Below are 12791 nucleotides of genomic sequence, written 5' to 3' on the forward strand. Positions count from 1 at the left end.
AGAAAAAGCAGAAGAAACCAAAGCCCTTCTGGCAACTGGATGTAGGGTGTATCATCCCCAACATCCCATCTGCTTCTGGAATTGTCCTAAAGATGCTTGATATCCTTCAGTTGACAAATGAGAATCATGTCCTGACACTTTTATTCAATCAAAAAAAGCAATAATTTTATCTACCTGTGCAATACTATAGTGAACATTTAAGTCAAAAGAATAATAATCAAAAATATTTTTAAAGTGGAAGCTCAGGCTATTTAGCTTGCCCAAGGTCATGGAAATGAAAGGTAAAATTTCCACTTAATTTAATTCCAGAGCTAGGGCTCTTTCCTCGCCATCTTGCTACAATAGCAGCATAATGACTTGCCCCAGGACTGTTTTATCTGAACTCTATCAAATATAAAATGGAAAGATGAGAATAGACATTACAACTGACATTTATAGTGTTTTATTAAAAATAGCTGAATATTTATTCTCTCTTGGTTGAGACAGGCTTGAAGAGGGATTTCTTTGAGTACTTTTTATTTGGAACTCATACATAAACTCTATGCTTGAATCATATTTCTAGGTTTTAAGTGCACTAGTGTTGATTTCAACAATCTATTTAAAAAGTTTATTTTTAGTGACATCTAGTGACTCTGTGTAGCAATGCAATGAAAGTTGGGATCTGGTTTTAAGTAAGCTTCCCTAGCTCAAAATGTTGTATGTACCTTGAAAATTCACATTTTTTTCCAAAATAAAATTACTTTAAGAAATTCAAATGATTTCACACAATTAACTTTGTTGGCAAATTAGGGATAATATTTGTTTTCCTTTTTGTTTTGCTAATATGTTGTGAGGCACTTTGGGAGAGAAGTGCATTATTTCCTTTCTGCTTAACATTACCCAAATATAACTGTGTGTTGTTTGGGAGTGGGGAATAGGGAAGATTTTGATATCCCCTTCTGAAGAGGCAGAGAGAATCAGGGCAGTGTAAGGAAGATAATGATACATATTTTGTGTTTAAACCTTGCTGTGTTAGATTTGAGGAGATGATTTAATTTGCTAATTGTTCAAAAGGTAAAAAAAAAACCTAGAATCTGGGATTCTGGGTTAGAATCACCCCTAAAAGCTAGCTTGCTATAATGAACCATAGATATGCAAAGCTATCCATAAACTTGTGTGTTTTGGCTTTTCCTATGTCCAAAGATTCCCAGAAACTCTGAATAACTTCCAGTGTTGAAGATTCCCTGAAAAGCTCAAGAACCAGGCAGTCCTCCTTCAAGTGTCAATGACAGCTGAGCCTCAAGTATATCACTTAGGTCATGCATGCACTGTATTATGTATTATGTACTGTATTATGGGAGGTCGGTTACAGGTCTTTCAGAATGGAATTCTTGGCTAGGTGGTTGCCATGACAACTGACAACAGTCTTGGGGGTGTTGTTTTGATTGATTCAAGGTTCAGAGAAGTTGGTTGCAAGGAAGACATTGACTTGCTCCTCACTCTTTTGCCTATTAGTCATGGATAATAGTAAGTGATATCTTTCCCCACTATACAAAACATCAGTCATACCCTTTCCCAGATAGTAATATCCTCATTCTTCTTCTGAGACCTTATTGACTTCTTCATCCTCATTCATTTGTCCCCAAGAAAGGAAAGTCTTGGAAAAAGAGCTATACTGTATGGTCAATACTTGTAGGACTAGGAAGACTGTAAATTATCTAGCTAATTTATCTGAACCAAAAAACTATTGAGCATTTAGTATGTGCAAGGTCCTATAACAAGAGTTGGAGATACATCAACAATAATGAGAAACAGTATATGCTTTTCATTTATAGATGAGGAAAATGAAATCTAAAGAAAGTGACCAACTCAAGGTTGCCCAAGATTAACGGAAAGTGTTAATGAACTCTGATGCTAAATCCATTGTACCAAAGGGAATAAAAGTACAGTGATCTACCTCATAGTGGATCCAGGACAATTGCTGGGCTTGACAACCAGCAGGACCTTCATCTAAATTGTAGACTAACTAAGAGGGAGAGAGCAAAAGAAAAAGAAAAAAAAGAGGGAAAGGGGAAAAGGGAAGGGGTGGGGGAGAGACGAAAAAGGAAAGGTATCCCCTGAAGCAAATGTGTTGGTGTTTGATATAGGACAAAAATAATAAGCCAATGGACCTTAAAGAAACTCACTGAATTCTGTGGAAAGATGGGCAGGTGGAAAGAATACTGTGTCACTGACAAAGACCACATTCCTCTATACAACATTTTATGATGGAGAAAGGGAAGCAATTCTAGGCACACAGCAGGAATAAGTTATCAGCAAGTCTACAAGAACCAGAAGCTCTTCCATTGGTTACTCTTACCTTATTGGTTTGGCAAGTTATTTTTGAAAGATGAGAGTAGGTTCTATAACAGGAAATCTAGGGTGATTTATCTAGTTATATATATATATATATATATATATATATATATATATATATTATATTTCTGGCCACATTGAAAGGTGTCCTTAGAGTCTACCTATTGGGGTTGGGGTTAGAGTTTGAGAAGTAGCCTCTAATTTCTGTACTTCCCAGAAGACCAAGATTCTCTGAGAGAAGACTCGCTTATTTTAGCTCAGTATTAGGTAAGGCATTTGTGGGTGAGGAACCAGGCATTTGGTCTCATTAAGATGAGAAGGAACAGTTCCTTCTACTGAGAATTGATAGCTCTTGTCTGAGAGTGTAGTTCTGAGGACTTCTCTCTTTCTATTCCACCAGGATATCTGGGAAAAATAAGTGCCCTTATTAAAAAAGGAAAAGTGGGAAAATGTACTCCTACTTCACCTTAACAAAATACGATTGCCATTTGTAACATTACACTGACTATGTGGCAATCAAAAGCATCTAGTGCCGTCAGTGCCACTTAGTGTCATCTTTTCCAAATAATAAAAACAATTACTACCTTTTGAAAACTGAAGAAAAACTATTAATACCTAACATTTATGTAGCCCTTTAAGGTTTACAAAGCATATCACAATTATTTAATTTGATCCTCATTAACAACTCAAGGTAGCTGCTATTATTATATCTACATGTTACAGATGAAGAATGAGGCTGAGCAGATTTATGTGATTTGTACAAGCTGGATTTGAATTCATATCTTTCTGACTATATCAAGGATGCTATCTACTGTGGCACCTGACTTTCTCTAGATACTACCAAGGACAAAAGTGTACATTAATTTAAGACTTTGAGCATTTGACAAAGTGCTTTTCTCACAGTAACCCTCAGAGATAGGTATATATGAAGTATTTATTTATATGTTTCTATGTGTGTGTGTTTAAATAGTCCAGAATATGGAGCCCTTCCTTCAACATATATTGTTATAACTATACATTTTGAGAAGCATTATAGCATAATATGGAGAGAACCTGCCTTAGGGTTAGGAAGGCTTGGGTGTAGTCCCTCCTTGCTTCTGACCCATACTTGCTAGATGAGCTTGAATACTGAACCTCTTATTTGTGAGTAAAGATAACCTTTACTCTGTAAAAACTATAAATTATGTCATTTCATCTGTGCTGGTCAAGGAAGATCCTCCCCCCAAAAAATGTAGGTCTACTCAAATGAGAAAAGAGACTTTTAAGTTGACAGTATAAAAGGTGAAACTCAAAATCCTCAAATTTGGAATTGTGAGAGACTACTACCACCAAGAGGAGGGCAGCTGGTAGCACAGTGGGTAGATAGATGCCCCTGGGTTCAGGAAGACATCTTCCTGAGTTTGAATCTGGCCTCAGACCCTTAATAGCTTTGTGTGTGACCCTGGGCAAATCACTCAATCATTTTTGCCTTGGTTTCATCATCTATAAAATGAGCTGAGAATCTTTGCTAAGAAAACCCCAAATGGAATCCTGAGAATTCAACTGAAATGAATGAATAAGAACCACCAAGAGGGAGGCATCCCTAAGTTATGATCAAAGGACTAGGTTCTTCTATAATCATAATTCAATGGAGATGGAAATATGTGTCCCCCTTCACCCACAAAAATGGATACTTCAAACAAACTATTAACAGAAGTTTGTTGTTTTATAAATATGTCTAAACTTAAGCAGTATTGCCAAACAAAAAATTATAAATTAACAGCCAACCATTAAAGGCAAAAAATCTGGTATAATCCCATGTCTTTATGATAGCACCCTAACCAGCATTTCAGTCTAGTTGAATTTAGAGAACTTTATAGAATATCCCTTTCTGGTTCTATTTTTGATGTGAACTGGTGATTTAGCAGATCTTGCAATGCCTGGGAATTAGGAAGAACTGAGTTCATATCCAGCCTCAGACACTTATTGGTTGTTTGCCTCAGTTTCTTCAACTGCAAAATGAGCTGGAGAAGAAAATGACAAATCATTCATACTTATTTCCTGCCTTCTTTTACTTAACTTTAGGTTGGAAGTTCTTACTAGGGCACAGATTTATAGTTCTGGAGCTTTGGATCTTAAATAATTTTAAGATGAAATAATACCCTTCCAGATGGATTCTGTCATCTGATAGTGGATTAGACATTGCACTAAATGCAAGGGACAGAAAAGATAGCCATGAAACAATATATCTCCAAAGGGCTTACTTTCTTTCCAAGGAATCAATATAAATGTACATAGGTATATATATATATATTTTATATGAAGGAGGTAGAGGGTTCAGAAAGGGCCTCATAAAGGTAGCTCCAGAACTGAAAATCAAAGATTGTTATATGTTCAGGAAGTGGAGGTGTCATAAGAGATCTTATGCCAGGCATGGGGATCAGCCAGTGCAAAATCATGAAGGTAGGAAATAAAATTACCATCCTGTATGAGAAAGAATAAGAAGGCCAGCTAGGCTGATCAATAAAGAGTGGGAAGAAAAGGAATATTGTATAATTGACCTCAAAAAGGTAGATTGAGGCCAGTTTGGGAAATCAGCTTATATTTAATTCTAGAAGTAGTAGGTGGCAAACTAGAATGGATTGAGAAAGGAGGGGCAAACCACGTTTTAGGAAAATGACATGGCAGTTTTATGGGTGATGGAGTCGCACTGGAGTGGTGCTGTGAGAGACTTAGAGCAAGGAGAACAATTTAAGAACCAGTTTCAGTAATTGAAGTAAGAAGTGATAATAGCATTAACTGGGGTGTGGTGGATATGAGGGTTATTACAAGATCTAACAAATATGGGATGCTGGTAAATGAGCAGTAGAGGATAACAATGTCTGCTTCTGGCTTTTCATAGCTAATCAAACAAAAGATTTCACCTTTCTATCTTCACTAGTTTTCTCTTGATGCTTTTCCCAAATTTGTCAGAAGCCAAAAGAGAAATAAAATTGTGTTGAAGCATTTTGGTCTTAAAAGAGGAAAAAACTGAATTGTTTTCCCCTTCCCCACCACAATCAGAAAGGATGGGTTTTCTCTCCTCAAAGAAGAGAAAAACCTATCCCCTTCCTAAATAGCATTCTAGATGTTAATCATATTAGATGGCACTTGTATTATAATACAATCCTCTAAGGATTGAAATCATTTATCCAAATCCCCCAAGAAAAGCCTCTATGTTAAAAAAAAACTGACTCAAATGCAAACTCCTTTTTACTAAAAGTTCTTTATCTCTTTCCAACATTATTTTTAGAGAAGTCATTAGTAATAAAGAGAACTTAACAGAACTTTTAAAATGCGATTTACTATAACTTTGTACTAAGCTTTTGTTACTCTCAGTGATCCAGACTCTTCCAACTTTAACTAAATTTCCTCTCTTTCTCTTCTCTTTAGTTAGTCATCTCCAATCCTTACAGGCCAGTGTGAAATGGCGTCACCTGGTAAGTAAAATTTTGTGGAACAATGTATTGTTTGAAGTGCAAGGAATGGGGTTTGGGGTGTTGGTAGTGTCCTCTGCTCTTACCTCTTCCCAGCCACCCAAAGCAAGTACTTCCTCCCTCTCCTATCTCTGGTAATTGGGGTGGGGTGGGGGGAAGAATGCATGGGGGCTCATAGACAGCTTGAATTTCAATTTGGGCACTTGAACTTGAGAACCTTTGCCATGACTGGTCCAGTCCCAGCCTTTGTGTCCTAGAGTTGTTACTAAGACAAAAGATAAAGTTTAAAAAAGGGGGGGAGTAGAATGGAACTTGCTCTTCTCTTAGAATTTGGCTCCTATAATCAGTACTTAATATCTTAATCATTTATAAAGATATAGATATAAATGTAGACATAGACACAGATCGAGATGATAGAGAGATAGAGATAAGAAAAATAAATGTATTTTGGTTCTATAGTCTGCCTCTTCCCTCTCTTCAAGGAAACTACTAAACCTCTTCTTACATCTTTGACAATGACCTTGACCAACACTTGCTTACATTAACTCCCCCGTATGCAAAGAATGAGGAGAACTGGAAGATAAGAAATACTGAACCAAGACTTAAGTCTGAAAGTGTTGGCTGGCATTGCACCTCATTCTTTTCTCTTATGGCCCTTGATTCCTTGGCTATTAACAGAAGATGTAGGAAGTAATTTCTGCCAGTATATTTTTAAGCTCCACCAGATAATTTTTTTGTTCACCTTAGGAGTCATTGAGTGATATGAAAAGTGCCCAATTGGGAATCAAATGGCCAAAGTTCAAATTCTGGTACTCTAGTACAAACCACCAAAACTCTTCCTTCCAGAATTAGCAATGATTTCTTTTTTTTTATCTGGAAATTTTTATTTAATTAATTTAGAATATTTTCTATGGTTATAAGATTCATGTTCTTTCCCTCCCTTGCCCCACTTCCCTCCCATAGCTGAGGTGCAATTCCACTGGATTTTACGCCATTGATCAAGACCTATTTCCATATTATTGCTATTTAGCAATGGTTTCTTAACTGCAAAAGCTGATGATCTTTTCTAATTCCTAATTCTTCTTAAATTCTCTGAAGTATTTGAAACTATTGACTCTCTTCTCTTCCTGGATGATTTCTCCTCTCTGAATTTTTGTGATGCTACTTTCCAGTGTCTTCTATTTATCTGATTTCTCTTTCTCTTGTCTCCTTTGTTAGATTATTAGCTTTATCGTTTTCCCAATTGCAGATGTGCCCAGACCGTCTGTGTTCTTCCTTTTGGTAATCGTAACAATTCTCATAGGGTTGCTTATTATCTCTAAAGATGACCCTTAGGTCTATATGACCAATGTTAATGTCTTTTCCTTATCTCTAAACCCTCATCCCAAGTTGCCTTTGGGAAATCTCCCACTGCACGTACCATTGAGAACTCAAATTCAGTATGTGTAAAACTGGATAGTGTATTTCCCACCTACATACTTATCCACCCCTCTTCTGAACTTTCCTGTTTTTGTTGAGGATACCACCATCCTGTTAGTCATCTATATTGCAAACTCAGTGCTCCCTCTTCCTCACCCAACACATTAGATCATTTAACAAGTCTCCTCACTTCTGTTTCTCAGTATCTCCTCTCTGTTCCCTTCTTTTGACTCACAGGACCATCACCCTAGTTCATGTCCTTATCCTCTCTCAGCTGGACAATTGAAATTAACCTCCTAGTTGTCCCATTGCCTCAGATCTCTCCCCTCTCCAATTCATCCTCCACAAAGCTGTCAAAGAGATATTCCTATTCTGACCATGTCACTCTTCTACTCAATAGGCTTTAGTGGTTCTACATTGCCCCTAGGAACAAATGAATTTTTCCACTTGTCATTCAAAGTCCTTTACAACCCAGCACCAGCCTAACTTTCTAGTCTCATTACATATTATTCCCTTTTATATCCTATATAATCCATGCAAACTGGCCTTCTTGAGGATGCTCAAATAAGACTTTCTCCCACCTCTGAGCTTTTTTTTTATCTCTCACAACCTGTTGCCAAATATCCTTCCTCTTTACTTCTGTCTCTTGGAATCTCTACAAATCTCAATTCAAGTGCCATTTCCAATGTGAAACATTTTTCTATCACCCTATCCCTAAAAATACATTTTATCTTATTTATACTTAAATGTCTATAGGTTCTTCTTCCCCACTACTCACCATAAAATTGAAGCCTTCTTGAAGACTGAGGCTTTCTAATTTTTGTTTTTGTATCTCCAGTGTCTGACAAAGCAGGTGTTTGATAAACATTTGTGCACGGATTGAACAAAGCAGGTCCGTAATGAATATCTACTGCATTTGAGTGAATTCAAAGTAACAGATTTGTTGCCTAGAAAATACTGCATCCTTTTGTCTCTCTTGTGTCAATCCAAATTTAGCACTTTATTATTTACTGAATTTTATTATTCTCTATTTCACATGTGCACATCTTGCTACCTCAACAAGATTTTAAATTCCTTGAGGGAGAGATGGTATTTTTTTTGGTGTCCTCTAGCACCAGAATCCCAGTAGCTTTAACTGATACCTATTAACTACACCATCTTATAATTTTTTAGCTGGAAAGTTTTTGCCAATGAGGCTGGAATTTTACTTGCTTTACATTCAAGTTTTCTTTCATATTAGATAGAGTTTTCCTCCAGGCGTCAGGAAAATGTGGATTCGAAGTCCAGCTAGCTGTAGACCCTTCCTTGTCATATCTTTGGGTTTCCCATCTATAAAATAAGGGAAATAATTGTAACTGAAATGTCCATTGTACTTTAAAATTTGAATCTCATTTCAATCTCTCAATAATGCTATAATAATGAATTGTATTTTTGATTATACCAACTTCATTGAGACTGACAGAGATAAAGGGACTTATCTAGACTCACACAGGCATTAATCATGAGAGGTAGGGTTTGAAGTCAGTTCTTCATGATTCACAAGTTCAATACCATCCAATTTATACTATACTGGATTGTATATAGGACATTCGATTACTTATTTCCCAAGGATTTCTGAGGGAAATGCCTTGGAAACATTAAATTGTATATGGGTATCAGTTATTTTAACAACAATACATCTACAAAGTTGTTTATACCTATTAACACACAATAACCCTAAGACATATATGCTATAGGTACTATTAGGATTTCTGTTTTACAGATCAGCAAACTGTCTCATAGAGGTAAAATGACCTGTCTCTAGTCACCCTGTATGTAAGGATGCTCTCTCAGCAGCCTCGAAGCAAGAAGAAATAGTGCATCTTTGTGTGATAACTGATGTTGTTATTTAATTTGACTTTTCTTCAACTTGCAGGAAAATGTGAATGCTGATTTGTGGGACACTTTCTGTAAGCTGCTGAGTAATCAGGCTATAATCATGGCCATCAATTCCAGGTATGTGATGACTTTTCATTTCATACTAGGCATAAAAACAAATTTTCTCCTCTGGACCCTCACATATGGTGATTATTCATTGGCTACATCCGTTGTTCTAGCACTTGAAGGAGAAAAGAGAGAAGAATACAGATCAGAGGCATGGTGATAAATGTTTAACAATCTATTCCTCAAAAATTTTTATACAACACATAATTTGAAATTTGATCTGTGGCTCTAATATCACCCTCACTTTCTTAATTCTAGGCAATCAACAAAAACAATAGCCCTAATTTCTGGTTTGCCCATTTCCAAGTTATAAATGTCCACACTGGATATTTAACAATTGCTTGGTTTGAGTTGGTTGTAGTTTACTCTTGATACCACATCTCCAAACATTTTTTTAAATGTCTGACTGTGCAACTCTTTATGTATGATGCGGTGATCATATTTATTTATGTAAGGAAAGAATTGTGATGGGATCTGTTAAAAAAAAAGCCCTAGAGTTCTTTGTTAGCTGAAAACCAGAGTATCAGAGTATGATTTAACCATCTGATGTGGCAACCAGAATGAATGAAGTGACATTATTATGAATTATTGAAAGAAAAAGGATATGACAAAAATTATACTCTCATGATCATACCACATTTGGGATTATATTCAATTCTTGATATTGTACTTGAGATTGAAAAATTGGAGGAAATACAGAGAAAGGGAACCATCATGTTAAGAAGATTCAGAACTATCTAGAGAAGTAACTTAAGGACCTAGAAATATTTAGTCTGGAATAAAGAAGATTTAAAAGGGATGTGATGAGGGAAATGGGCAAAGACAAGAAATGAAATACAGAGAAGGAAAAGCTCAAGAACACATGGAACCTTGATCCATCAGGGAGGGAGGGAGGGAAGGAGGGAGAGAGAGAGAGAGAGAGAGAGAGAGAGAGAGAGAGAGAGAGAGAGAGAGAGAGAGAGAGAGAGAGAGAGAGAGAGAGAGAGAGAGAGAGAGAGAGAGAATTCAGAGAGAGAAAGAATTCAGAGAGAGAAAGAATTCCATGGAAGCTTGAGAGAGAAGACAGTTGGATCCCAGCTGGCTGGACTTCTTTCCTCTGCTTAGGGTTGGTTTGAGGACAGACCACTTCATCTTCTCTTCTTTAGAGAGGAACCAACTTGCCATCTGTGAAGCAAACTTCATCAAGTTGCTTAGTGAAGAGAACAGGAAGTGAAAGAGGTGCTCTGAAACAGCTCCCTTCCTTCAAACTGCTTCCCAGTGTAACATCTTTTGATTTCCCTTAATATCTCTCATTAAATTCCCTCTCTAGTACAATTTGGCACCCCAGGAAAAGCCTGTACCCACCCTGGGCTACTGGATTGAAAAATTAGATCAGGAAAAGATGAGAAGAAGTAACAAGAAAATGATGCTACAGATAATATTCTGGGCATCAGTGTTGGCAATAATAGTTTGCTATTGGATATATAATATAATATATAATACATTGACAGGAGTTATGCTGGAAACTATGGGTTTTATAGCCAACTTCACTGCATTCATTACAACAATGCCTTTCTCTAATAACATGGTTGCGTGGCAAATAGTCACACAAATTCATGTATTCACAATGACAGCTATTCAAACATTTGCTTACATCAGGAATGTCTTCAAATTACTAACACCTAAGCAATCAGCTCAAATCTTAGTATTGGATGATAAGTTTGAGCAATTAGTCCAAAAGAAGTGCTCTGAATACCTAGAAAAACAGGAAAAAGGACAGGTCAAAGAAGAGAAAGGGAAAAAGACAAAAATAGTTGCAGATGCAGGGAATAATGACAAAGATAAGAAAGCAAAAGACCAAGTCAAGAATGAGGCAGAGAGAAAGGATAAGAATGACATAAAAATGCAGAAGATTCTTCCATTAAGAGATATTGCAAAAATTACAGATAACTCTGGTGTCCATTCAAAAATGAATAAATTGTTTTCAACCCAGGACTTGGACTCCATCAAATGGAGGTTTCCAAAATTTCTTTCAAAGCCCTAAAGAGTTTTAAAGGAACTGAAAAGAGCATTTTAGATTTTTGAGTGCAATTTTGAAGACACAGACTTTCTTATGTCCGAAGTTTTTAGCCTTCATGAACACAGGCAGTTTGTAGATAAGACTAGACAAGATTCATCCCTGGCAAGTTGGCCTACTATAGAAGAAAGGGAGGATTTTGACTTTGCAAACCCATCAAGCTTAGCATATCTTAGGAAATGCAGAGATCTCCTTCAGGCTATCAAGTTGTTCTATACTAAGCCCAATGCTTGAAGCAAATTTGACAAGATGAATCAGGAAAAAGACAAACATCCAGCCACATTTATTGACAGATTAGCTGAAACCATTGACTCCATAATGGGTCTGAACCAAGATTCCCAAGTATCAGTGGCTCATGTGAGGAGACAATTTCTGAGGCACTGCAACTCACATTTGAAAAACTTTTTCAGAAATTTTTTTTCCTAAGTATGATAGCATTACAATTACTGAACTCAGAACTCAGAGACACTGGAACATATTTACATGACAACCTAAGGAGCAAGAATGGGAAAAGCAGGAGTTAAAGTAAAAATTACACAACACTGAGGAATCTCTGAAGCAAAAAGAGATTGAAGAATTTAAAAATCTGCAATTGAATCATAATCTAGACCCTTATACCAGCAACAGAGAGGTCAAAAAGAGAATAAGAAGTGCTTTTTATGCCAAAAAGTAGGCCACATAGTGAAAGACTGTTATTTAAAGAGGAAATATGAACAAAATAACAAAAATAACAAGAATTAGGGAAGAACTAACTATAGCTCTAACACAAACAGGTGCTATGATCATTGCACATTAAGGAGCTCAGAAACTCTGGATCCTAAGAGTATGAAATCAGCTATTGAATCAGTAGCTAAACCTAGGTACTCTGATGTTGTGGCAAAGGTAAGGTATTCATCATGAAGCCAGGATGTTAAATAATTGAAATAAGAATGGGCATGGGAGAAAGGAATGGCAGAGTGTGAAACTTAATAAGGGACTTACAGGATTGAAACCTAAAGATAAAATGGAGAAGAAATTACATGGATGGTACCTAAGAATGAATTTATGTGGTCTGTGAGAATTTCTGATGCAGGATCAAATCAAAACATTAATGAAAAGCAGAGGCAAGTTAAGGATATAAGACAAGAGATCAAAAATATGATAGCAGAGTTGACAAAAGATATTGGAGATGCATACAGAAGGAGCATAGTAACCAGTCAAGAGAATAGATTGGGTTCAGGAATTGAAAAAGAGAGAAAGAAAATTTATAAAAACCCATATCAACAAAATCATAGGTTGATGGCAGAAACAAAGATACAAAATTTCAATTCCCTGCACCAAGACAATCATATGAATGCACAGACTAAGGTTACTATTGCACATATATCTTTTAAAACTACATACAATGTTAATAATCTCACAGACATGGATAAATCCCCACTTGGACCAATTAGAAATTCAAAAAGCTGTTTGGTGAAGACTTCCTTAGGAAAAAGATCTAACTTGAATACAGAAGCTGAAATTTTTCACCCTATACAAAACAATATGGAAAATTAAAATCTAAA

The 12791-nt window shown here is 36.3% G+C and overlaps 1 protein-coding gene across 5 annotated transcripts in view; it reads left to right on the forward strand.

Annotated features, from left to right (window-relative positions):
• The first annotated feature begins 836 nt into the window (after positions 1-836).
• Positions 837-12791, forward strand: part of MROH9 (maestro heat like repeat family member 9) — a 101512-nt gene continuing 89557 nt past the window's right edge. For 3 of the 5 annotated variants that reach the window (XM_007480762.3, XM_007480763.3, XM_007480764.3), the window contains exons 1-3: positions 839-1506; positions 5746-5792; positions 9124-9203. In XM_007480762.3, the coding sequence (XP_007480824.1) occupies positions 1497-1506; positions 5746-5792; positions 9124-9203 (137 nt within the window). In that variant the 5' untranslated portion in view covers positions 839-1496. Of the gene's footprint in view, positions 1507-5745; positions 5793-9123; positions 9204-12791 lie in introns of those variants that run through there. The other 2 variants (XM_007480760.3, XM_007480761.3) reach the window with 2 other exon arrangements.

This window comes from Monodelphis domestica, chromosome 2, assembly GCF_027887165.1.
Source record: "Monodelphis domestica isolate mMonDom1 chromosome 2, mMonDom1.pri, whole genome shotgun sequence".
In the NCBI taxonomy this organism is placed as follows: domain Eukaryota; kingdom Metazoa; phylum Chordata; class Mammalia; order Didelphimorphia; family Didelphidae; genus Monodelphis; species Monodelphis domestica.